The 26,236-nt window shown below is 43.7% G+C and overlaps 1 protein-coding gene and 1 long non-coding RNA gene across 3 annotated transcripts in view; both read left to right on the top strand.

The window, feature by feature from the left end:
• The window catches only part of LOC118732247 (aminopeptidase O (putative)), a 287,553-nt gene that overhangs the window by 239,706 nt on the left and 21,611 nt on the right, over window positions 1-26,236 (top strand). For both annotated transcript variants that reach the window (XM_045570737.1, XM_045570736.1), the window contains exon 13: window positions 25,004-25,120. In XM_045570737.1, the coding sequence (XP_045426693.1) occupies window positions 25,004-25,120 (117 nt within the window). The remainder of the gene's footprint in view (window positions 1-25,003; window positions 25,121-26,236) is intronic.
• LOC123651096 lies at window positions 7,163-10,436 on the top strand. Its single transcript, XR_006739575.1, has 2 exons — window positions 7,163-9,404; window positions 9,754-10,436. It is a non-coding gene; the product is annotated as an uncharacterized LOC123651096 (long non-coding RNA).

Raw genomic sequence — 26,236 nt, 5'->3', positions numbered from 1 at the left:
GAGGGCCTTTGATTTGACATGAGCCGCACCAAGATAAGCAGCTGGCACCCCAGTGTGACGGTGTGACGCGGGCCACTGGGGAGGGGAGCTGCACAGGCAGGCCTTGCTGATTCCCTGTGGTGTCTGGGTCGCACTGATTGAGACAGTTGTGGTTTTGTTAAGACCCTGGGAGAGAAGTGGGAAGGCACCCTACATACCTAGCATTTCTTTTAATAATTTGGAAGAAAACCATTTTTAACAATAATCACACCCCAATTTTTTCCTAAAACTTGTTGCTTATTGTTGTCAGATTTGAAAAAAACCTGCTGCTCAATGATGCTTTGGAAACGAGCAGTAAGTAGCCAGAGTTGGCAGTGTGGCTCCAGTGAGGACCCGTTGGAATGTCCTGAAGAGCTAAGGAGCAGTAAATCTCTAAGGAGCTTCCTCTGTGGGCGGGTTTGCTGTTTCTTAAATGAACCCCTTTGACACCAGACTCAGAGAATGGTTTTTTGGAGAAGTTGCTGCATGGCATATAGCATGTCTGTCAGCAAAGGCGGTCACCCGTCCCCTCATTCATTTTCCCAGACCCGCCTGCCACGCTTTCAGATGCTCCTCACAGAAAGGGGACGTGAGCGCAGTGACCACGGGCCCCGGAGACCGCCTGTGGCATTGGAGGCACTCGTTCTCCAACACAAAGATGATGCCAATGCCCGTGTGTAAATCCCCCGGCTCTTGCTATCTAGTGATGGGGGTGTTTTTAAGACTTCCTTTATGAGGATGTACGTGCAAGCAAATCTCTCCAACTCTAAGCCTGAGGGCAGTTGGAATCTTGCTTTTTTCAAGATCTTACTTCTGATTCACATTTGAAAATATGAAAAGAAAATATTTTTATTTTATATTTTGATGTAATGCATGAAGATGGAATTTATCTGGTATGCCCTATTTTCTTTGCTTATGAAAAAAAAATTCTAAATTTTAAATAAATTTCTAAGAGTAGCTGATCCTTAAAATGACAAGAATCATAATGGAAGGTGGTTGGGGAAAGGTCTTTGTTCCCTCATAAGGGTGTGTGTGTTTTTTGTGGGTTTTTTTTTTTTTTTTAAATAAAAGCTTTCCTTATTTCCTAATTGTCTTTAAGTATATTAGCTATAAAGTAAAATATGAATTTACTTGCTTTTGAAAAACAAGTGTGGCATTGCATTATTTTCAGAATGTCAGAATGGTGGGGAGATTTTTAACTTGGGGGGATGCTGATGTTGGTTCCGAATGTTAGCAGGTGTGGCAGAGGGGCCGACGGAGGAGAGCGGCTGCCCTGAGCTCCACCGGACTGCACACCAGGCTGGAGTCTGGGGTTAGAGCCCGGGGCCTTGTTCTCCAGCCGGGCACCGAGCTCGCCTCTGCAGCCAGCCCCTGGGCGTCGCTTCTGGCCGGTCAGCGGCTGTGGGTTCGGATGCTCACTGCAGTTCGGCAGGATATGCATTCTGAGTGTGCCACTTGGAAAAGTGGAAACATCTCTTAGACTTCCATGCCAAGCAGGTAGGCTGGTGCTCCGTTGGAACACAGCTAATGGACGAGGTGTCTGCAGCCTCGCGGGCACGAACACTGGATCTCACAGAGGCTTTTGAAGTGTTTCACCCAGAAGACCTCGGAGCATTGCTGGTAGTTTGGTTATGAGTGACTGTTTTAAGAAGTTTCTGGAATCGTATTTTTTTAATCCATGTCTTAGCCTTTATTGAGTTTTTATAATAAAGGAATTTCCTTTATCAACCTCTAGCCACTTTATCTTAAGAATTCTTTCTGAAGTCATCCGTTGTTTATTTTAACTAGAAAGCCAATTCTTTGCTAGAAAATGATAGGCCGGACAAATAACTTAGAAAAATGTTTTTGTTCTTGGCCCCTAAAAGTCATTGTCCAAAGTATTGCCATATTTGGTTATACAGGATATGCAGGGTTTTATTATTTGAGGTTATGGTTTAAAAACCACAGCATTTTTTATTGAAGTTTTGGTGAAGTTTAACTTGCATTTTCCCTGGAATATTTACGTTTCTCTCCCTCGCTCCTTTGTGATGTAAATAAGGCATGGCATTCGCTCTGGGCAGTCTCGGAGACTGCTGAAGGGCTGCAGAGAGAGCATCCTCTGAGCCATAAACGGTGCAGTTGTTCCTCTCCAGCTGCTCTCTGCCGCCTTCGGACACTCGGAGAAAGGGGAGCGTGTAGTCCTGAGAACTACAGCAACGTTACAAATGATTGATCCAAATGGCCTGGCCCATCACCTGACAGAACAAGCTAATCAGTTCCACAGGGTGGATCTGGGTCTACTTTCTGATCGGCAGTGATCCTGACCAGCTATCTGACTGAGCTCCCATTTACAACGTGACAAGGAGTGAGAGGACCTGGCGGGGAACGGTCACACCTTAGATACATGGGAGATGCTTGGGGCTCTTCAGGTGAAAATGTGTGGGAAATGGTCCCATCCATCCATCCATCCATCCATCCTTTCACCCATGCTTCATCGCAAAGCAAGTTCTTAGGACTGTATCACCCAAATCTAAAGCTATATACTGACTTGACACAGGAGAAGGGATCTAAGTTTCCTGAAGAATCAAGTGCATTCAAGCAGGGTGAACAGAAACAGCAGTGATTTCTCTCCGGTTATACCCAAAGGGGTGGTGTAGCCATGGCAGATTCCTGGAAAGCCTTGAATGACGATAGGAGTGAACGCAGCCCGCGTGTGCTTGGGAAACTGCTCCCAGCAGCTGCACCTTAACGTGCATCAGGCTGTGCGTTCTTCTGTGCTTTGGTTTCTAGGCAATTTGCGCAAATTTTAAATCTGAATATAAACACATATTCCCCCCGAAATGAATAAAGTTATAGAAAACCTAATGATATAACTCCTGTTTGCTGTATCCCTTAGTAACCACTACCTGGTTATGTAGAGATTCTGGTGGCTAACCCTAGCAAATCAAGACAAAGCAGTCATAAATAACTCCTGTTGTTGCAAAATGATTAATATTTCCATATTGCAAGCAAATCATGGATACTCTGCCTCCATGATCCTCTGCTGGAGAAGGGATCTCCTCATGGGGACAGTTTGCATTGTAAAGGGAGATTGCTTTTCCTGTACTTTTTATTAGTCCTGCATTATGATTCTAAGAACTTGTAGATCTTATCACCAGCAGCAAGCCCTTCATGACTGAATACCAGCTGGTGCCCTGAATGTTGACTTTATTAGCCTCACCCAGCCATTCCTCTTTAAGGGGGCAGGTGCCCATCAGGGCCACCCCTGCCACCAGCCGGAGGTAACAGGAGCAGTTGAACTTGAAGAGAACCTTTGGTGAACTTATTGACCAGGCAGGTTTAATAAGGCTTCCAGTAAGCATGCCGACTTAAGCGCTCATTAGACCAGGCACTGTTTAGACCCAGGTGGGGACTGACAGCTGTGGGGTCGAAGGAGGGTTAATGTGGACCTGCTGGATGCAGCACCCGTAGCGGTGTGCTCTGTGGCTTTGAATTGTTAATGGTATAATGGCAGGGAGGTGAGGAGGTGACAGACAGGCTGCTTTATATGCTTTTGGAGCCTGCATCTTCAGCAGTGCAGATCAATTAACACAGGTCCAAGTAAAAGAAATATGAAGACCTATGAGAAAAGTTTTAAACAATGGAATTTGCCCCACCGGTGAGGGCACTGCTCAGGGCTCTCGGGGTGAGCCACGCCGGCTGCCACCCTAGGCCTGCAGACAGGTCGCTCAGGCCTGGGCTGTAACCTGCAGAGAGGAAGCTGGACCTCCTTCCTCGGCGCCTTCACTCCCTCCATCAGGGGAGGTGACTGCCAGTGCTTTCTTTTCTCAGCACAAATATTAAATGACTTAAGTTGCATTGGCAGGTTTAAGAATAATGTGTTTACAAATAATAAGTCAATAACAAATATACTGTACTACTAAGAGAGACAGTTTACAAACGTACGTGTTTTTACATGGCTGTCTTCAATGTTGGTTATTTGTGGCTTTGCTAAAAGCTGGATCACATGCCGAAACCGGTTTGGCTCAGTGGATAGAGCGTCATCCTGCAAACTGGGGGGTCCCGGGTTCGATTCCGGTGAAGGGCATGTACCTTGGTTGCGGGTACATCCCCGGTGGGGGGTGTGCAAGAGGCAGCTGATCGATGATTCTCTCTCATCGATGTTTCTAGCTCTCTATCTCTCTCTCTTCCTCTCTGTGAAAAATCAATAAAATATATTTTTAAAAATAAAAAATAAAATAATAAAATAAAAACTGGATCACAGTTATAAGTAATTCTCATCCTACCAGCAAAAACAGTATTTTACTTAAGTAATACTTCTCTCTGAAGCTTTAGGGCAAGCTATACAAACAGAAACAACCTTTGCGTTTGTTGTTTTGCTTTCTCTGCCATTGCATCTTGTTTGTTTATTCAGTCATTCATTTTTCATGGTTTTAATTGTAAGAAATCCTTAAAATAACACCTGTGTTATTTATTGTCAAGAACAAGGATCTGTGATGGCAGAGTAAATGACATTGCTTACTCTTCAGCATTTATAAAAACAGTTTTGGGGATGTTGAGTTTTTCAGTTACTACATGATTGATTACACACACACACACAGAACTAAAGCATGTTAAAGCTGCTGTTTTAATTTAATTTGATTCTGAGGATATAATAGCATTAGAAGCTTGTAAGGGGAGCTGGAAGAGGCGAGCACAGGCCACCTGTTAGCCCTGTGCCATGCCGAGCTGCAGGAGGTCACCACCTGGCCTGTCCTCAGTCCCGGGCGACCTCCGTGGGGAGAGCAGGGCATGGGGCAGGTAGCTGCAGGTCACAGCTTCACGGGGGCTTGCACCTACACTGACAGCAACAGTTGCCCATACAAAGCCAGACAGCCATTACTTTCCTGTCCTTTGTGAAATTTAATCTTATTTCCTGTTTTAGAATTGTGTTACTACCTGGAGTGGTTTTCTGAAAACTAGAGACCAAGGAGGGCTGTACCTGAGGGTGTTGCAATTCTGCTAATAAAACAGATGATCAGACACAAAGCCACATTGAGCTTTCAGTCTCTGACCATTGTGTAAAGCCACAGGATAAGCACCTTTTCCAGAGGAAAAATGTCCAGAGACTCCGTGTTTTCCAGTCTCCCCGGAACCTGTCTCCATCCCTGAGGCTCAGGGAGAGCGGGAGCTGAGTCTTCTTTCTCCTCCTCTCCGTCACACCTCCCTGATGAGGTGCTCCCTCCAGGGGTCATGGTCATGGAGGCAGAATCTCCCACCTCAGCATCCCTCTCTCTATTGGTTTTTGTTATTTCTAAAATCTATTGCTTTTCAGAGAGGGGAGGGAAGGGAGGGAGAGACAAAGAGAGACACATCTTGTTTGTTGCCTCCCGCATGCACCCTGAGCCTGCAACCGAGTTACATGCCTTTGACCAGAATCAAACCTGGGTCCCGTCAGTCCGAGGCTGGTGCTCTATCCACTGAGCAACACCGGCCAGGGCCTCAGCGACCCTCCCCTGCGGTGGTCCCAGCTCTTCTCATCTTGGTTGAGCTCCGCAGACAGTAATGAGAATCAGTGGTGTAAAAAACACTGAGTGTGAAATGATGGGGGAAATTTGTTTTTCTCATGTAAGACGTGATAAAGAACTGCACGTCATTCCTCAGTGAAGAGTTTACCTGAAAAGATAAGGCTGGTTAATTGTTTCCCTTTGGAAAATAAAACAGTGTGAACTTTGGAAAACATCATAACCAGGCAGGTCCCTGAAAAAGTCAATACACCAGGGGCGGGGGAGTCACGGTGTTGATCGTGTGAACAGTGGGTTGCTTCAACCTCTTACCCATTCCCTTCACTGCTTACACATCTGTGAGGCTTCTCAGTCCAAAAAGCCCGTGCCGCTCACGAACTGAGCCCGGTTTGTGTGTTTGGGGGCAAAGGCAGACCCTGTTAGAAGACTGATTTGTGCTAGAAAAATAGTAAGGGAAACTAGTCAGAAATAAGATTAGCTTTTAAATCAATTATGCAAAATGTAAAATCTGATACAGCAGGATTATAATGGCAGTGCTGTGTATGTAGAGTCGTGTGTGTGTGTGTGTGTGTGTGTGTGTGTGTGTGTGTGTGAGAGAGAGAGAGAGAGAGAGAGACACACACACACACATGGGGGGGAGGGGGGAGGAAGATTGATTGATTGTGTTTGGGGGAGGGGGTGACACATGAAAAACCTACCATAAACGGCTGTGATCTCACCATATGTGTTGAATTGAACACAGCTCTTCTGCATTTAATGAAGACTTTAGCCTTTAGGGGTAAATAAAACATCACTAAACAGGGATGGCCTGAATATTTTTTACTGGCTGTAATAATTAAAGCCATGAAAAGGTGGTGGGGTTATGTTACTTATTAACTTGAATCGCTCTTAGATTTGATCAAGACGGGGTTGCCCATGGCGTTTTGTTTCATGCTTGTCCTTTGTTTCATTGACATGCTCTCCCTGGCCTCGGTGGCACTACAAAAGTAGCCAGGCCGCGAGGAACCAGACCCAAAGGGGCTGTTCTCCTCAGTCCAGCTTTCTTCTCTCCCTCCCACCCCCAACAACAGACGTTCAGCCACCAGAGCCGAGCCTGCAGTCCCCTATAGAGCTTGTTCTTGGGGGAAGGTGAGCAGAGGGACCTGGAGGAAATCTTTCCTTCTTAGAAGAGTTCAGGTGTAGCTGAGAGCTTTCAAAGGTGGTTTTTATTTTCCTCACAGGTTGAGCCAAGCATTGAGAAGCATTGATGCTGATTATAAGAGGAGCTTGGAACCCAGATGCATTGGTTTCCTGTTGCTGCTATAACAGATCACCACTGATCCAGTGACTTAAAACAGCACAGATCTGTTATCTTGCAGTGTCTGGAGGTCAGATGTCCAAACAGGCTCCCTGGGCTAACGTCAACGTGTGGGCAGGCCTCTGTTCCTTCCCGGAGGCTCCAGGGTAAAATCCTGTCCTTGCCTCTGCCAGCGTTCAGAGGCCCCTGCGTTCCTTGGCCCATGGGCCCTTCCTCCATCCTCAAAGCCGGCGGAGTCAGGCTCAGTCTGTCTCCAGCAGCTGTCTCTCTGGTTCTGTCTTCCCTTCCTGCCTTCTTCACTCATGATTGCCTTGTGATTGCCTTGGCTCAGGCAGATAATCCATCTCCCCATCTCCAGGTCAGCTGATGAACCTTAACTTCCCTGTGTCAGGCCACTTTATGTGTCCACAGGTTCCAGAGATCCGGGTGTGGCCATTGCCGTGCTTGGCACACCAGAGAATGTGGATAATGTAAAGGGTGGTGAATTGGGGAGTTCATAGGGTTACAGAGTAGGCAGATACAGGGTGTGCTATTAGAAGTGGATTTTTATAACTTCTTGCATTTTGTTATAACTACTGTCAGGAAAAATACATATGTGTGCACATGTGCACACACATACGCTATTACACTATAGAAAAAGTCATTTGTATTTTCAGTTTAAATGACGTTTCTATTTCGCTGTGATATCTAATGTCAGCTACTGAATGTAAAGAGAAATTGTAAATGTGATATACAAAAAATTATAGTGTTAGTTTGGAGGAAATTGTCATTTCTTTATTCAAAAGTATAATCTAGTTATAATTTTATTGACTTAAGAATGTTAGAATTAATCCTGCTTTTATTGACTTAAGAATGTTAAAATTAATCATTTTTTATAGCATAAAAAATTCATCTTGTGAATTTGTTGTGCTATAATTTTTTCTTGACATTTGACTTCACTGAGGAACCTCTAATAAAAATGATGTTATTTTTGACAATATAAACATCCTTTTTGGTGCTCATATCTGAATAATTTTTACATGGTTTTAACCGTTGTGTACATGTTCTTGTGTGCTAAGTGGCTTGACTTTTCTGTGACCCTTTCCCCCAGTCATCTCATTTAAGGCTGGGTAGTGTGTGCCCTGTTCCGTATGGCTCCATCCCCTGAGATGACAGACAGATGTGTGAGGTTCTCTAGGAGAAAAGTACCACCTGTATTTGCATAAAGCAGAGCTACAGTGGTTCAGCTGTCAGCAGCTTCCTCGTAGAAAATGTCCCTGAAATAGATATGACATTTACCTGTAATGGCTTTCTTTTCCCGTGAAATTAATGGTGTAAGGCTTTTTTAAAAACTGCTTTATCTTTGAATTTCTCTTTAAAAATTGACGCTATTAAAAAATTTTTTTCATCATGTAGTTGCTAAAAATCAGTGCTAATGGGCACAAGATTGATGAACCTTGATTCTTGCTACAAGTACATTAACTCAAAATTGGCTGTGCTGGATACTTGGCAGTAGGGAGATTTTTAAAAAGGAGTCCTAGCCCTACAAGGAGCTCAGAGATTTGAGCATATCCAGTGGCATGCTAATAGTTCTGTTACATGGCAGAATAGAACTGCTTACATAAGAATGGATGAGGATAAAACCCAGAAAGCAAAAGTGGTTTCTAGAAGGGTTCTTGAAAAGTGGTGGGAGGTTTGTGTGTGTGTGGGGGGGGGGGGGGGGGCGGGCAGGGGAAGGAGAGAGCACAATCCAGGCAGAGGGGCTGCTGTTAGCAGTTGTATCAGTTTGCAGAAAGTTTGTTGGCTGGCTGAGGAGAGGATTGGGATGGAAATGAGCACACTGTGCCACACCCTTTGGGGCATGCACATCACTGTTTAAGTCAAGGACAGAGAAGGGTCAGAGTTGTGCTTTTATGTAACTCACCTGGCCTGAAGGTGGTGGGCAAAGTGGGTTTATTATCCATGTCCTTGAACAGGCAGGCCTGGTGAGGGCCTCATGGAAGGGGCTGCTGGAAATGAGGGGAGAGGATGGAGAGCTGCTTTGGCCACTGGTTTACCTTTGGTGGTTAGTTGGATAGGGTTGGGGTGCACCTCGCAGCTGCATGCTATTTTGCACAGTACCTTTAAGGAGGGCAGGCCACTGTAAACTCACGTCTAGGAGCTAAGTGGGTGTTGGGACAGAAAGAGGGTCTTTAGACAGACAGAACGCGTGTGGTGTTCCTGACACCCTTGGAGCTGGGTGGAGCTTTTGCTCCTGAGGGAATGGAGGTTGCAGAGTTTGTGCCAAGGTTACTAACTAGGTGAGCATCCAGCAGCATTAGACCTGGGTTCTAGGTGATCATCAGACCTGCTGTTTGCGTTCTGAGGCTCGGATCATCTGCACCAAGCAAGACCCTAGCCCCCGCGGTGCAGCACGCGTGAGAGGAGTGGGCTCCACCCTGGACACTGCGGGGAGGCAGGCAGGGCGGGGCCACCACCGCCTCTTCGCTGGGTCTCCGCGGCCCCGCCCATCTGCCAACTCCCTCCAGATGCTGCCCCTGCCCGGACGTGCGGACCCTGGGACCACGGAGCTGCCCTGGGCATTGGTGCCACGGTGGACCTTAGCCAAGGCCTGCAGGCTGGTGAGGGTCTGGGTGTGGAGGACGAACTGCAGCCGCGAGCCCCCGGGCTGGCAAGACCAGCTTGGTGAAAGCTTTCTTGAGTCAGGTTTCTCCCGGCTTGTACCGACAGGAGTTACCCTACATCTCTCCTCCGTCTTCCCTGCGGGGCCCTGCGCCGGCCTGCTGGATGCTGGTGGCTTGATCCTTCTGGTGAAGGGCATCTGTTTGCGATGTCGGGGGGTCCCGAGCACCCCGGGGCCTGGGCTCCGGATCCCCGGAGAAGCACTCGCGGCAGAGGTGCTGCACACCCCGCAGCGCTCCCGGCGGGGCACTCGTTTCCTCCTCGTGCCGCTCACTTGGGCTGTCTTGCTTTCAGAAAAGAACGTGCTCGGGGGACAGATGTCAGAGTAGTGCTCTCCGGCTTCAAACTTAGTGACGTTGGCTGCGAGTGAGGAGCCAGGTGTGTGTGCAGGGTTCGCGCGGCGTCGCCCGGCGGCCCTGCGCCTTGGGAAGCCGGCCGGGGAGGCCCCGCTGGCGCCACGGCGGGCGGGATGCAGGGCGCCCTGCGGGCGGCGGAGGACCACGCCGAAGCTGGGACCCAGCTTCTTTCAACAAATAGTCGTTTATGGAGCAGGGCTGTCGATTTGACTTCCAAAGGAGGAAATAAATGGTTATTATAAAAACAGCGTCAACAAATAGGATTGGATCAACGAGAAAGGGTAACTGCGATGTTGGTGGGAACTGTGCCAACTGGAGGTACTCTCAGGACAGTACGTGGTTTCATCTTAATCTGCGGTCTCTATCCTTCAATTTAAAGCAGAATGGCAGATTTGACTACTAGCTTAATGGCGTTTTACTTTTAAAAGTAAGTGCTAAACTAAGCGCGGAGACTGATGCCAGCATGGGTGTTCTTTACTTTTACAAGAATATTTTGGTATATTTTGTAGAATTTATTTATTTTTATCTCTCATTACGGAATATTCATTATGTTTACTATAGTGTTTATTATCTGCAGGTAGATATCGTGGATTTTTCAAACTGAAGTATTCCTTTTTTAAAGAATTATACTGAACCAGTTAAATATTCTTATATATTTGAAAGCATGTATAAAGCTTATAGATGTTAAGGGAGGTGTCCTGTCTTGTACACAAAGGTTGATTTAGCTAAGACTTTAAAGCCATTTAAAAGTTTCTATTTTAACTCAGTGGGGAATTTTGAAAGGATAAGTTTTGGGGGACTATTACATTTTCTCTGAAGGAGCTTTCTGCCTGTGTTCTCACTTGCTCATCTGATCTATTTTTATCAGGCACCTGTTTTTTGTGTTGTTGTTTTTTAATTTACGCATTTTAAGAATATCATCTTATTTTCAGGGCATTAAAGTTAAGCAAGGTAGACACATTAGCATTTGAAAATGTTTGCATTTGTTTTTAATTGCTTTTCACTTTCCACTTGTTTTAACTTGAAATTAGTTTATTTTCATGTTTAAAAAGAGGTTAACTTTTAAAATGGTTACAGTGAAAATGTGTTCAGATATTTGTCATTTCATATTTAGAGAGGTAAACTTAGCTGCCAAACAAAAATAGCATTTTGTAATAAAAATAAGGCAGTAAATTAATTTTCCACGAAGTGAATGCGTTGTTGTTTTTTTTCCTTAAAAAATGGAGACATTTTAGAGCATGCCCTGGTAAATGCTTGGAGTGAGATTGAAAACTATACTTTCCTGAAATTTTCAAAAAATTAAAATCTATTTTTGAAAAAATATATACAGTGAAAGGGGAAGATATGTGAGTCATAACCTATTTTATGCAACATTTTTGTAGTGCTTGTTTTTATTACTTTTCTACTCCATTTCATAGTTCATTGCCTATGTTTTTTTCTTAAATCTTGCTCATAAACTTTTAAGTTATTCAATAATTCTTTTAATATGGATGCAGATTGCTTTAAAGATCAAATCAGTAGTAGAAAATAAAGTATAAAAAGGCTTTTTCTTTGTTTTTTGGTGTTTTGTTGGCTTTTTGTAAGCACATATTTGCATGTATAATTTTACTAATCCTAAAAATTTCACTCTACGTTTATAACTTGAGCCCAGCTGGTGTTGTCCAGTGGTTGAGCGTCAATTTATGAACCAGGAGGTTATGATTCAATTCCCCGTCAGGGCATATGCCAGAGTTTCAGGCTTAATTCCCCAGTGTGGGGTATGCAGGAGGCAGCCGATCTGTGATTCTTCCTCAATATTGATATTTCTCTCCCTCTCCCTTCCTCTCTGAAGTCAATTAAAAACAACAACAACACATAAAACTTAGAGAGTTTAATATTCAGAACGTGAATGGAGTATTCTAGTTTTTTATGGAAAACAGGCCTGATTATTTCCCTTTCTGAGGCTTCCTCTCACTTTTTCTCAATAAATAAATTTCCCCATAATCCTTGAAATAATTATTCTAGTTTATAGTTGTAGTTCTGACTTTGTTGTTTGAATCTGGTGACCTTTACTGGGATTGCTGTGAGATTTGAAATAAGACTGGCCTCTGGTGTGTTGCTGTAATGTTCTGGTGGTTTCCAGTGAAGATGCCAGTCAGTAGGCATTAAAGCTGCCCTTACACCCAAAAAACTGAATTCTGGCATTTGGTGTTTTCCCATTTGGACCGACAAGTAGCCCCTCAACTGATGCTAGTGTGAACAATAGCAACCTCCAATAGTACTAATTAAAAATTATGCAAATTCTGCATAATTTTACTGGAAAGATAATAAAAGGTAAGTTTCCTGGGCAGTTTGCTTCTCTTTTATTCACAAAGTCTGTAAACTATAAGAAGACAGCTCCCCCACATCGCTGTACATCTTGCTAATTTCCACCAGGTGATCCAGGAACATTTGTTCTGCAGGAGGGACCAAACTTTCAAGTTTAATATCTATTTTTTTGAGACTGTGTTTTTTTGTTTGTTTGTTTGTTAATTGTAGTCATCATGGCCTGGCGTTTTTGCACAGAAATGCTAATTTCCTTGTGAAGTGGCATGTACCTTAGAGGTTAAACTTTTTTTTAAATTATAAGCACAATGCGTAGTGAGTGAAAGTCTTCACGTTCTGTAAATTAGAGGAAAAATTGCTACAGCTCTGATTGCCTTTGTTCTCCAAGCCATTTGAATTGCAGGCTGTGCTGAGACTGGTTCTACATTGTTTAACCGCTGAGACTAAAACTTCTAATTAGAGAAATCACTGGGTGGGAGCTGGCTGGCGCGGCGGCGGCGGCGGGGGGGGGGGGGGGGGGGGGGGAGGGAGAAGAGGGCGGGGGGGGGGGGGGGCGGGGCTTGAGGGGGCGGCGCGCGCGCGCGCGGTGAGAACCCGGCCCGGCTGCCCACGCCGGGCGGGGCGGGGCGCGGCGGCCTCCGCGGGGATTGGCCGGGAGGGAGGGGGCGGGGCGGGGCGCGGCGGCCTCCGCGGGGATTGGCCGGGAGGGAGGGGGCGGGCGCGGCGGCCGCGGGACTGTGCGGCTGGCGCCCGGGACGCCGCCGGAGGAGTCCGGGCCAGTCGTGCCCCGGCGGGAGCCTCGGAGAGTAAGTCCCTTCCTCCCTCCCGCGGGCCGCCGCCGGCCTGCCTGACAGCTGCGGGGCGGTTGGTCTGTCCACACCCTCTCACCTTCCTCCTGGAACCGCCGTCTTCCCGCCGGGCGCGGGGCCGGGAACCGGGCCGGGAGCGGGGCGGCGGGGCGGCCGGGGCGGCGCTGTACCCGTTCCGCTTCGTCATGCGCCGCAGTCGCTCCTGCTCCGTGGCCACTGGCATCCCCTCCTGCGGGAAGAGCATACGGTGTGATGGCAGTTCTAGTCGCCCTTAAGTTTTTCTAGAAATCTACGTAAGGAAAAGTGTGCCTCGGACGGGTGGTTGCCTTTGTTTTTATATATATATATTTCTTTATTGATTAAGGTCGCCTTTGTTTTAATGCTTTTGTAGTTGTTATAAATGGGCGTCAGAATTGTAATTCTTTGTGTGCCTGTGTTTACCAAGCCTTCAAGTTGGAAAGACCAGGTAAACAAGCCCGCGCTCCAGAAAGCTCCTGTGAAGGGCGAACGCCGCAGGAAGAGCCCCAACACGCCCGCTTCCGGCGGGAGCTTCCCGGGCAGGTCCGCGGGTTCGCCGGTCCCGGACGGTCCCTCCGGGGCTGGGCGCCGCCGACAGGCGCTGGTCCCCCGCCGCCCCCGGCCGCCGGGGTTGGAGCCCGGGCGCTCAGAGAGAAGCTGCGCTAAACGGGCGGTGCGGGAGGTTGCTGGCTGCCCGCAGGCCGCCCGGTCACCTCTCATTCTGTCTCAGCCATTGTCTGTACAGGTCTGAGTGGGGACCCTCCAGCAGGAAAGTGCTGCTCAGCCTGTGAGGTTGTGATTCGTGATTTTAGAATCTATGTCCACCTTTCCTTTGGGGGATTACTGGTTATGCAAGTTCATTTGTTTTAAATTAATCAAACTTCACTTTGGGATAGGATATGTATTAATAGGTCATAATTGGTATGCTGTAACTTTGATATGTGAAAAACAAAGTAGAAAATCCATGAAAATGTGAAGAGTAGACATTTTATAAAAAGATTGTACTTTTATATAAGAAAATTTTCTAAAAACCTATGTAAAAAAAAACGCGATCCTGCCTCTTTTTTTAAAAAAGATAAATTCCAAATTAATATAGATATAAGTTAAGCTGAAATACTGAGGGAAGAGGAAATTTGGTTTTCCATAGACTGATTGTTTTCTATTAAGTTCAACAGCCAGAAAACTTCGAAATCCAGAGGCTTTCCTGTAATTTCCAAAAGTTCTGTGCTGTTAAAACATATAAAAATAAAATACTGAATTTTTTTTCTTACATAAGCACATTATGTATACATAAAGGCAGGTATAAAATAGTAGTAATGCTAAAACTTAATTATATTTTTATGAAATTTCTTTAGGAATCCATAAAAAATAACTAAATAAAATCTCAAATATTGGGATTTTTAAATTGCTACTAGGAAAGATTTCTTAGGTTTAATCATGGTTGGACCGGCACCTGTGAAGACCTACTAGAATTTCAGATTCATGATCAACAATTTTAGGATTTTTAGGCCCACGGCTAAAACGTATTTGTTTTGTATTTTTGAAGACTTAACTTCTGTTGAGTGACTTTCAAGTATTTGAATTCACTTGAGAAACTATTTCCAAGGCAGCAAACAAGGCCGCATTTCACATTTCCTGCTCCTATATCAGCTTCAGGCTGCTCCAGGGCCTTGAGTCCAAGTTGGGAGTTCGCAGTAAAAGATTATAATGTCTGAACTTTCATTGCAGTAAAATGGCCGTTTTGCCCTAACAGAACATTTTTATAATGCTATTTCAGTCTACTTGTGTAGCTGGTAGTAGTTCCTATTAAGAAGGGAAGTACATTAATTTATGAATTATTCAGCTGTTTGTGCACAGCATGAAACTTTGGGGTAAACAAACCTGACATCATTTCTGTCCGTATGGTTTTATTGTTGTTTCCCATCCACTTGTTTGTTTCAGCTTCCCAGGCGTGTGCCTCCCGGAGACAGCCACTGCTTTTTTTTGCAGAATGCTGGATCACTAAAACTTTCACTCCCTTCATATGAGCTGGTCTTGAGGTGGGAGATAGAAAAAGAAGTTAAAAATGAATATTTCTTGAAAAGATGTGAAATTTGTTTCCTGCCTTTCTCCTGAAGTTTTAAGTCCTTATCTTTTTCAAAAATACAAATTTCTGTCCTTTAAATTAATCCTTTGCTCTATTCCTCATAAAACTTCAAAATTAATCCAGGATATAAAATGTCTAGACTAGAATCCAAAAGTGTGCAGGATTTGAGTGAAGTCGGACTGCTGTGAAAAAACACTGAGTCATTGGTAGTAAGTTGTATAGTACTCTCAACACATTTTTATTACATAAACACAACTTTATTTTTCAGCAATAACTCAATTGGTTTGACTCCTTACCCTCTTCCATCTCACTCCCTACAATTCCTCTTTAGTTGTGGTCAGCTATACATATATTTAAGGATATGTTTCTTTGTCTACTCTATGACAGAAACCACAATAAATTGTGGACATGTGGCTAAAATTTATGCTTAGTTTGGACTTGGTAGAAAATATGGAAAGAATATCAGAAAATAAAATCTGACTAAGGAAGATACTTAGGTTGTTTTGACTGTGGGCCTATGAGGAAGTAAGGGCAGGCACTAGGAGTATGGGATGTTTGTATTTTAGACTATAATAAACACCCAAGAGTGAAATTAGTTTATAAGTTGTGTTCTATGCTTAAAAATATGTTAAGTGTGTATCCAGGCCTGAGTTGTTTGTCTAAGCCGAGAGCCAGAGTAGTTGACTTAGTTTCTCTCTGCTCCTTTTCTTTTTTTGTTTTTTTTTTCTTTTCCTGCCTTGCAACTCTTTTAGTATCATTGTGTCTAAGTGCTTATGACTGCCTTTTTTTAGCTGTTAATTTTAATAATCTGAAAAAGTTTAAGTCTTTTATGACAAGTTTAAACAAGGAGGCTATGGAAAGCAAAAGGAAAGATCTCTCTTAGAACTAGTATTGAGTTTTTCCACTTAGAGCACTCTAACTTATTAGCTTTTTAAAAACATTGCAGAGCCATCATTTCACTGATCATGGTTGATTACAATTGAAGAGACATTTCAGTTATTTTACCATTAATTTTTAAAGTAAGAATCATCTACCACATTGGTTGTTATATAGAATGTTTATAAAACTTTCTAAGTTGATATATTTGAATGTGTGGATTTTGTGGATTTTTTCTTAGTTTTGAAGTGAGAATGGCTTCTGGCCTGAATTTTCATTTGTCAATGTATAAATTATCTTTTAATAGATTTACTTAACTGACCAAATTGCTAATTGATAGCTATCTTGTACTTATTTTTACAGTGTTACTCTGTTGTACTGGATAGGACATTAAGGACATGAAGTCCTTCATTTAAATTGGACAGACTTGTATCGGGCATGCTACAGGTGGTGCATGAAATGAACAACATTGGGTTCCATCTTTAAGGAGTTGCCTTAAAAATGTACATTTTTTTTATAGGGGTTAACATATAGTTTTGTTTGAACTCAGTTATTCATTGTTTAAACTTAAAAGAAGAGGAGTCTGTTTTTATTCCTAAGATTCTGAAGAGCATATTTTCAGTAAGAGCTTAGTTTTTTTCCTATTTGCTAATCAGTCACTTATAATTTAGAAGAAAAATCTATGTTTTCAGATGGAATATTCCTAAGGATTGCATATTTGTGCATATGAACACCTTAATTTTGTGCATACTATAAATATATATAGATCACTTTTCAACAGGAACATAAGGCAGTATGTTGCAAAGAAGAACCTAGTGTTGATAGTTATTTACTAAAAGTGTTAAATTTGTAATAAGTAATCCCACACAAAATGTCTCATTGTGACATAGCGGGAGTAATGGGAAGAAATTCGGGGTTTGAGTGAAATTACAGTTACTGTTTTTCCCCCCTCTACAAAAACAAAACAACGTCAAAACTGAAAACACTTAAATTCTAGTTCATTTAATATTATAAGTGACAACATGATAGTCTGGGCATATGACTGACCCACTGCTCTATGTATATTTGCAGAGTATTAGGAAAATTTAAGAGTATTCCAATATTTGTGTGTTGCTCACGGAACTTATGCCTTATATTTAATGGCATTAGCATTCATCTCTTTGTAGAAGTATTGGAATCAGAACAGTTGAGATCTATGCTGTCTTCAAGTATTATTGTTACGACTAAGAACAGAGAGGCACTGATAGGTTTCTAGGTGCAAACCAGTGTGAGTGCGAGGGCCTGCTGTGACCTAGCCCTGCTTTGTCCGAAGGCCCTGGTTCGCTCAGCACCTCCGTGGAGCCTGTGCTTCAGTCATTTACAGAGTTCAGTGCTCCCGGGTTAGGTCACAGCACTGAATTCCTTCTTAAGGTAGATCTTCCCTCCAGTGGGTAAACTTGGGGGGGAATTTTAAAACATGATTTAAAAAAAATAGTTGAACTTGAGCTGGAGGCAGGAAAAAAAGGAAACATGAAAAAAAAAAAAAAAAAAAAAAGCAGCTGGTAGAGGTTACTCAGAGAAAAAATGGACTCAAAGAGTTACCGTATTTTTCGGACCATAAGACGCACTTTTTCCCCCCCCAGAAGTGGGGGGGAAAAGTCCCTGCGTCTTATGGTCCAAATATAGCCTACACATATACTTTAAAAAATAAGTTTTTTTACTTGCCCAGCTCTGTGTGGTCTCTGTGTGCTTGCCCGGCTCTAAAATGGTTCTAAATGCTGCTGTTTACTTTACAGGGTTGATTACATGTGTTTATGACTGTGATGTTGGGTTTTAATGCACATAAAATATTTTAGGACACTATTTGTTTCAGAATCTTTTTTTCTTCATTTCCCTTCTCTAAAAACTGGTGCGTCTTATGGTCCGGAGCGTCTTATGGTCCGAAAAATACGGTACTTAATTTTTTAAAACCTATCTCTAGGAAATTATTTACACAAATCCAAACATATTCTGTAACCTGTCCTTAACTTTGACCCCCACTTAATAACATTTCTTGCTATCTTACCATATTACAGAAAATTCCATTTTATTCTTTTTAATAGCTGCATAGTATTCCATTGTGTGATTATATCCCATTTGTGTGCCTTCATTTTGACACACAAAACCAGCTGACAGTTTTCAGTCATATGATGTTCCTTAGAGTATCATAAAGTAGTATATAACTAGAATTTTGAATTAGGAAATACCACTGTTTATAAAAGTTAGGAATTCAAGTTTATAAAATGTATATGCTTATTCAGGATAAATATATCAGTTATAAAATACAATATTATTAACTTAGGCAAGAGCATTAATTCTAAAGAAATTAAAAGAAGCAGATGTAGCCTTAACCGCTTTTGCTCAGTGGACAGAGCGTCGGCCTGCGGACTGAAGTGTCCTAGGTTCGATTCCAGTCAAGGACATGTACCTTAGTTGCGGACACATCTCCAGTCGGGGGGTGAATCAGGTGGGGAGCTGATCAATGTTTCTCTCTCATCAATATTTCTAACTCGTTCCTTCTCCCTTCCTCTCTGTAAAAAAAAGTCAATAATATATGTATATTTTTTTAAAAGCTGTGAGAAATCAGAGTTAAAAAAAAAAAAAGGAAGCAGATTTAATGAAAACAAAACAAAAAAACCCTGCAAATGCAAGACAAATTGAAAGTATTCTCCGATACTAATTCTTTAGAAGGCCTGAATCAAGTTCCACATGGAGCATGCCATTGTTGTCATGGCCAGTGAACGGGCTGGGTCACTTAGGAACTTATAGTTTCTTCTTCATGAGCAGTGATTTTCTTCAGAAGCATAAAACTCAGGTAAGGAATGGGCCCCGTTGGCCCTCTTGGCTATTGGTCTTGCAGGATCTCGGGGGGGGGGGGGGGGGGGGGGGGGGGATGAGGGGGGACAAGCATGAAGATCCCAAGCATCTCTTACAAAATACTTAGGATTTTTCTACTTGAGTATTTACAACGGTTTATTTTCTAAAATGTGTAATATAAACATTAGTGTGCACATGGTTATGAGATCCAATTGGCATTTTATGTAGTTTAAATAATATGCTTTGTGTCAGATTGTATATAGTTTGAGTAATAACTTTTATAAAAGTTAGGGGAATGTTAGCAATTGAAAATTTGACCCTTGTAATCTAGAAACGTAAGAATAATTTGTGCCAGTGAGTTATTTCAGATACTGTTTGCTAGTGATGGTATCTGTTTTTGTCACTTTTGGGAGCACCGTGACCAAGCCAGGGCTCAGAGTGCAGCAGCCTTTTTAAAATGCAGCTGTTAGAACCGTTTCCCAAGAATACAGTAAATATGCTTTTTCCTATGTAAAGTGAATTACACGAATATTTGCTTCTGCTTGAATGTTCTTTCTTAAATTAGACGAAAGAATGTTTGGTAATTAAAAATAATGATTCTGCTAGATGGATATATGCCCCTTGGTTGTTTTATTTTGAAGAAAGTTATTTACATTTCTAATTATTTTATTGTGACTCTTATTTACTGGCAAATTAAATTTATGTCCCCAAAATTATGTGAACTATAAACTTTTATACTTAAACGTCACAGTTCTTTAAAATGTATTAAGATTTTGCTTTAACATTGTAAAGGATGGTTTTTCTTTTGAAATTTTTGTGTTCAGCTTTGTTTTGGTTGCAATTCACATAATTCTGTTTTTCCTGTATACAAGTTACTAGTTTAGACTAATGATACCCTAATTGACAGCTACTCTTGGGCAGAGACTTGACAATGCACATATTATTAAACAGTTGTTTATCATTAGGAAAATGATAGATGAAAGATTACACACTGACATGGTCTTGCTAGTGTTTGAGGTGGGCAGGGTCAGTTGCAATGCCAGCGTTCTGATACTTTCAGGATTTTGTGTTCCTTTTGAGTTGTGAGGAAAAGCTCTTGTTTTGAGGAACTTCCTCAATTATATTTTAATTTTAACCCATTTTCAAAAACCATAAGGAAACGTAGAGATTTCTACTTATTTTATTTTGGTTCAGAGCAGTGTCTGAAAGGTGACATGTTTTCGATTCCGTCTTGTGTCCTTTTACCCCTCGGAGAAAACTGTGAATGGCAACTGTTTGCTCTGATACCTGTGGATTTTGGGGCACCTGATAGTGGGTATTGGGTGTGTTTTCTGGGAGGAGTTGGAGGGAAGGAGAAGTCTCATAAAAAGCATTGCATATCTATGGGATTACCTTTTTAATCCAAGGGGCAAAGGAGAACTGCGGTCTCTATTGCGCCCGGTGCCAGAAAAGCTTCCGCATGGGACTCTCAGAGGTCAGCCGCTTGAGTCTGGTTTGGACCCTGCTTGTGTTGAATTTCAGCCAGCAAGTCTCCGGCATAGGGAGAATTTGAGATTTCTCCCTCCCCCATTTCTTCTCTTTTTGTTCAGTGTAAACAGTTCCTGCCGTAGAAACATAGACAAATATAGCAGAGAATGCTTTTCTGGAAGAAGAATGCTCCCTAAGCATTTTTTAACCATTTTTGGGAAGAATTGATCTTTGTGTGTATTTCAGACAGACTGAAAGAGAGGGAGGGGCCGATGCTGTAAATTGAAGTGACATCATAAGTATTGCCCCCATTGATCCGCTTTTAGTCTCCAGCCAGGATAAAAGGAAATGGCATCAGGGAGGAAGCATGCTTCATTTAGGCACAGATCCCAGAGTGATAATGGGGTAATAATAGAACTCACGCCACTGTGGGTCGGAGGCTGCATTAGTCTCAGGCTCCTTCCTTGTCTGGGAGCCGCTCAGAGACTTCCTTCGCTGCCGCCCGCGCCGGCTGGGCCTTGAGGGAGGTGCCCTCCCGTGTCTCTGGAGAGGGGTGGACAGGGGGGCTCAGATGTTGTGCACCCCGTTCCTTGGGTCGGGACCTGCCTGCACAAGGTCAGTGTGAGATGCGTCGGTGACCTTTTCTACAGGAAGCGAGCTGGCCTTTTCGGATCCTGCTAATGGAAGGAACGGCAGAGGGCCAGTCGCATGGGTGGTCCTTCTGGAATCAGGAGTGAGTGGCGTCCCTGACAGCAGGAAGGGGCTTCTGGAGGAGTCAGGGTGTGCTCTTTTTTGCCGCTTGTAGACTGGGAGGGTGGGCTTGGAAAATTCATATTTTCTTTCCAAGAGTCTAGAAACTTCAAAAGCTATTCAGTTGTGTGGCTTGCCTCAGTTCTTAAGTTGACTGTGAAAAATACCAGGTAGACTTTGTTTTGTAAATTTCTGGGCAGTTAGCAACTATGGACTCCTCCTCATTCAGCGCAAGAATACAGACCACTAAATCCGTAACAAATGGCATTTGCACTGCCTGACTCCTTTAGTATTTTGGGTTTTTTTTGTATTTGAATAAGCTTTACAGTGTTGTGGAATTCTCTATTTCAAGTACCCACATGACTTTGGCACCTCGTAGCCTTGTTTTGTCTAAGTGTTGAGGCAGATGCATTTTAAAAATACCAAACTGGTTTCCATGTGGAAAAAATAATAACTCTTTGTGCAAGGAAAGGACTTTCTACTCCCGTTTCTGTCGAATGTGGCTGTGAGCACCAGTAGACCTTCAGAAATAAAGGCAAGTTCTTTTTATAATGCTTGTCGGAGTTGCTTTCTAATGAGATCATGCTCTGAACCGGGCACAGTATTTTTCTAATCACTTTGTACTGTGACTAAAGCCATGTTCGTCTCAGAACTGCTGTACTAAAACACGGGGGGCCTGGAAGTCACTTGACGTTTAATTTGATTTCCGTGTCTGAGCAGGGGAATGACCCACACATTTCCCGTCCCCACTGCACCATCTGAGCACATTGGAAGTGCATCTCTCTCAGTTGCTTTGCAAACTTTTGGTTTATTACATAGTATTTTTTCTTTCATCATATGGTGTTTTTACAGGGATTAAATGATTATTTTTAAAAGAGAAATGTTCTCTACTTACCACACTTTTGCTTTAATATCCTCTTCTAAGGTCTGTAATCTAAAAATTGTGTAATGTTTACTTGCTCATTGGTGAATGAAGGATACATAATTAGTTTTATTGTCTATACTAAACTATTTGATCACTGATTTTTCTCCGTTTTTCTCGTTGCTTAGAAACTGTTTTTCCCTGGAAAATTAGAAGCGTTGGAGTTGAAAGGCAGGTGACTACAAGTTGTTAACTGAGTGAGACTCCCTTACGCAAGCCCATTCTGGAGTGGGCCGGGCAACCCTGGGGCATTACGCTTATGGAGGGAGGGCCGTTCTCACGCCTGCGTGGGGTCCTCTGCCTCCTTCCACCTCTGAACAGGCCGGCTCTTGCCACAAAGCAGTCCGTGGCGCCTCCGTGCCCAGGAGGGCTACCTGGAGCACTGTGTGCGTGCCTGTTCTTTACCTCTCTCTAATTAGAGCAATTAAACTTATTAAAAACCTCCTCCGTTCCATCTCAGCTGTTTATCTTTAGTCAGGGGCTTAGCTTTAAGTGTTTACCATTGTGTAAAATCGGGAGAGGACAGACGCGTTCAGGGATCCTTTTGTTCGGTCTCTGTGTGTAGATGCACGGACTTCTGCTTAGAGAAAGGTCATAAGACATAAAAGGTGACTCCAGATGTTTCCATGGGCTCACATAACCGTGATTCTTCCATTTCAAACTGGAATTGGTTTATTGATTGAGCCCAGTTAGGTGAAGTCTAGGACTGAGCTAATCTTCCTCAGGGGCTTCTTTCCTCCGTGGGTCTCTGGTTTAAGTTCTAACAATAGGCCTGTTTGTAAGTGTGGACACAGAATAGAGGGATGCTTTTCTTTCTCCTCTGTCTTCGCTGCAATTCTGCCAGTTGTCCAAGCTGGCTTATTCAGTGAACCAGACCCTACCCCCAGCCGCTGGGTGTACTTGCCCTTTCCCAGAACCCATCTTCTGCACCCGGTGTGGCCTCCCCATTTGAGCGCCTGCTACCCTGGGCTTGGCTGCACCAGTTTTGAGAATGCTGTGGGGCTCAGGGCTGGGCGGCCACTCTGACCCAGTCTGGGTTCCTGTCCTCCCCTCCTCTCTCCACCACCTATTGAGGCAGGTGGGCTGCTGCTCAGGGGTGCCCATGCCAGGCCACCTCAGGGTAGTGGTTGTGTGGACCATACTTGGGAAAGGGATGACTAAGGTAGAAGAGACTTTAGTGGGGGATAAAGGTCAAGCTCTGTGAAGAGGTTGGAAGGCAGCCAGGGAGTGACCTGAGGGGGCACTCTGGGTCAGGCTGGATGAACCCCTCCCGTCCCCAGAGACCTCAAGGAAGGCAGATCCAGAGGAGGAGGCTGGAGGGCAAGATGGACAGGAAGGAGGGCCAGGCAGCCTGGGCGCTGGCCGAGCCGCCGAGCCTGGGGTAGAGCACCCTGACTTCCCACCAGCCACGGGCTCGTGCTGTGGCCGGGTCAGGAGGCTCCAGAGGCTGGTGGCCCTGGATTTCTCTTAATATTGTAAAAGTGGGCTCATGTTCTAAAACTATAGAAAATGGAAAACTGGCTTTTTTTGTTTCTGGTTGTTATGTAGTAACACCGGAATTTGTGCACAGGTAGGCCTGGCCAGCAATCAGGGCTGATTGGGGCCTTCCGGCTGCCAGCTAGAGCCTTCCTTCGTTTTGCACCATCCTCTGGGAGTCAGTGCGTGTCATAGCGAGCAGTCAGTCTCCTGTTAGCCATATATGTGTGTATATATGTGTTATTTTAAAGTATCTTATAGGCACGTGACTCCCCTGGAAGGAAATTGTCAGTTGTCTCCAAGTCCCTGGGGGCTTCGTGTTGGTTGTAATTCTCTGTGTTAGCTGAGGGCACCTGATTCCTCCTGTCAGCTGGAGGCGGTCCACAGGATCGTAGGTGATGTTATGAAGGAAAAATGCCCAAGAAGCCAGGGTGTGCCTGTGGGGAAGAGGGATTATAGTAGAACTTAGGAGGGTGGGGTGTGGACATACAAAACATGCTTTCTTTGTGGAATTTCATGGTGAGCGTTGTACCTGCGGTTCACCTGGTTTCCCCATGTGCATTCTGAGGGAGGGGGTGCAGGCAGAGTGCACACTTGGGGGCAGAAAGGTAATGAGAGGTGGGGAGAGATGCCAATAATGTTTAAAATTTCTTAGGAATAACAAAACGAAGGAAGGCTCTAGCTGGCAGCCAGTGTTCTTGTGAATGTTCTGTTGGCCTAGCATGGATTTGCAGACTTGTAAGTTTGGGCTCAGTAACAGATGCTCAGGACATAAGTCGGGAGGGAGTAAGGCTGAATGGCGAGAGTAGTGGCATTCATAGTAATAATATTAAAACCTCGGTTCTAGAATATTTTTCAGCTCCTCCAAAATGTATTTAAAATGCATTCTTTCCTCCTTTTATAGTGTGTGAGAGCTCTCTGCTCTAGGGGCGAAACTAGGCATTGTAGCACATCATGACTAAGACTCTACCTTCTTGGATTCCCAGTGTTTGTTCATAAACCGTTCATTACTTTTGTACCATATAAAAACGCCCTCCTCTCTGTCCTTTACTATATAACACCAATTTTTACCTACCCTGTGTGAAAACTTAGGAGTATGGGTGAGCGTGTGTGTGTGATCATATTTACAACATATTAAAAAATTGTAATGGAATAATAAACATGATTTTTATAAGGGAGTGTTTGTGAGACATGCTCTCCATTTCTTGGTACACATTGGCAAGGTTCCAGTGGTGAGAAAGAAACTCTGAAAGCAGCTTACTTCTGTTAAACTCCCATGCCTAAGATCAGGAGGTCCCTGGAATCTTGGTCTAGGTTAAATGACATTTTTGGCGTATGTTTGCCATAAAGAAAGGAATCTAATTAACCATGAGGATGTTTTATGAAGATAAATATCGTTTTTGTCATTTCACAGTGTCTGTATATTAAAATCATCACATTGTACACCTTAAACACACAACCTAAAAAAAGGTACATAAGGTTTGCTCTGTTCTGAGGGTACAAGGTAAGTCCTGAGGTCGGCCAGAGTCCTCTGACACTTGCTGAATACCTGGCCGCCCTGGGCTTGCTGTCTTTGTTCTAAATGTCTGTGTTTTAGTCCTTGTAAGCTGAACGGCATTTTCACTGGCTATTTGTGTGCCCTCAGCTCCTTCCAGATCAGCTGGTCTTACTTCTGGAGCATCTGTTGGAGCAGAAGACCCTGAACCCCAGAACTCTGCGGAGCCTCGAAAGGACATACTGCCTCTCCCAGCAGGATGCAGAGGTAACAGGACTGCCCTCAGCGCAAACAGTGGGCCCTCTTGTTGTGAACAGAGTGGTCCAGAGCTTCCCAGACTGTGGAACTGCATTGTGATTTCCATCAGCAGTGCCCCCCCCCCTCCCCTGCTGTGTGGCTGTGAGTGAAGAGCAGACCCTTGCAGCCAAGTGGAAGCTGCTCCCTGGTCAGGCTCCCTCCAGCAGGGGCCCCCCAGGACCTGCTTATTACCGGTTTTCCCTCTTTAAACCTTAAGGAGGGACACAGTCTCCTAAAGGAATGTGCGAGGCAGGGTGGGGTGCTCCTGAGTTACAGACTGGGGCGGTCAGCTTTGCGGGCTGGTGGCGCCATCCTGCTGCTTGTGGGGAAATGGGAGGCCCGTGTGCCAGAGCTGCGCGGTCGCCTTCAGCCAGGACAAGGAGGGAACCATGTGTAACGGAAATGAAAACGAAATCTAACAGCTGTGGGTTGAAAAGCAAAATTGGATGCTTGTGGGAAAGCAATATGATGTGGTTCGTAATACCGTTTAGCTTCTTGTAAAGAATACACCATGAATCCTAAGATGAGTGCCAAGGGTTTTTGTCTATAAAATAATTAATGTATTTAGTCATCTTAAGTAAAATACAAGAAAAGTTCTGTTATGTAAAACTCCTAAAATGCAAGTAAGTTTGGTTTGTGTTCAGGTGAAAATAACTGAGCATTTAAAAACTGCAGTTTTTCAGGGTGCCCATCAGGCACACATGGCTGTTGATCCCTTGATCTGTGGCTCCGGGTGTGAAAGGAACAGTGGATACTAAAGACGTAGCATGAAAAAAAAAGCAAAATATCCTATTAGTAATTTCTTCTTGTTGGTTAAACTGTCAAAATGATATTTTGGGTTAAATAAAATGCTATTAAAATTAATTTTACAATCATTAAAACAGGGTAAATGGAGAAAATATAGCTTATTATTAGATTAAACTGTAAGTTGGACATAGCTTTACTTTTTTTTTTTTTTAATCCTTACCCAAGGGCATGTTTTCATTGATCTTTTTTTTTTTTTTTTTTTTTTTTTTAAGAGAGGGAGGAAGGGAGGGGAAGAGAGAGAGAAAAACCAGCTGAGTAACTTGGAAAGGACCATTGTTT

Source organism: Pipistrellus kuhlii, unplaced genomic scaffold (assembly GCF_014108245.1).
Source record: "Pipistrellus kuhlii isolate mPipKuh1 unplaced genomic scaffold, mPipKuh1.p scaffold_m20_p_36, whole genome shotgun sequence".
NCBI lineage: Eukaryota > Metazoa > Chordata > Mammalia > Chiroptera > Vespertilionidae > Pipistrellus > Pipistrellus kuhlii.
This window is presented reverse-complemented; position numbering and strand designations above follow the sequence as displayed.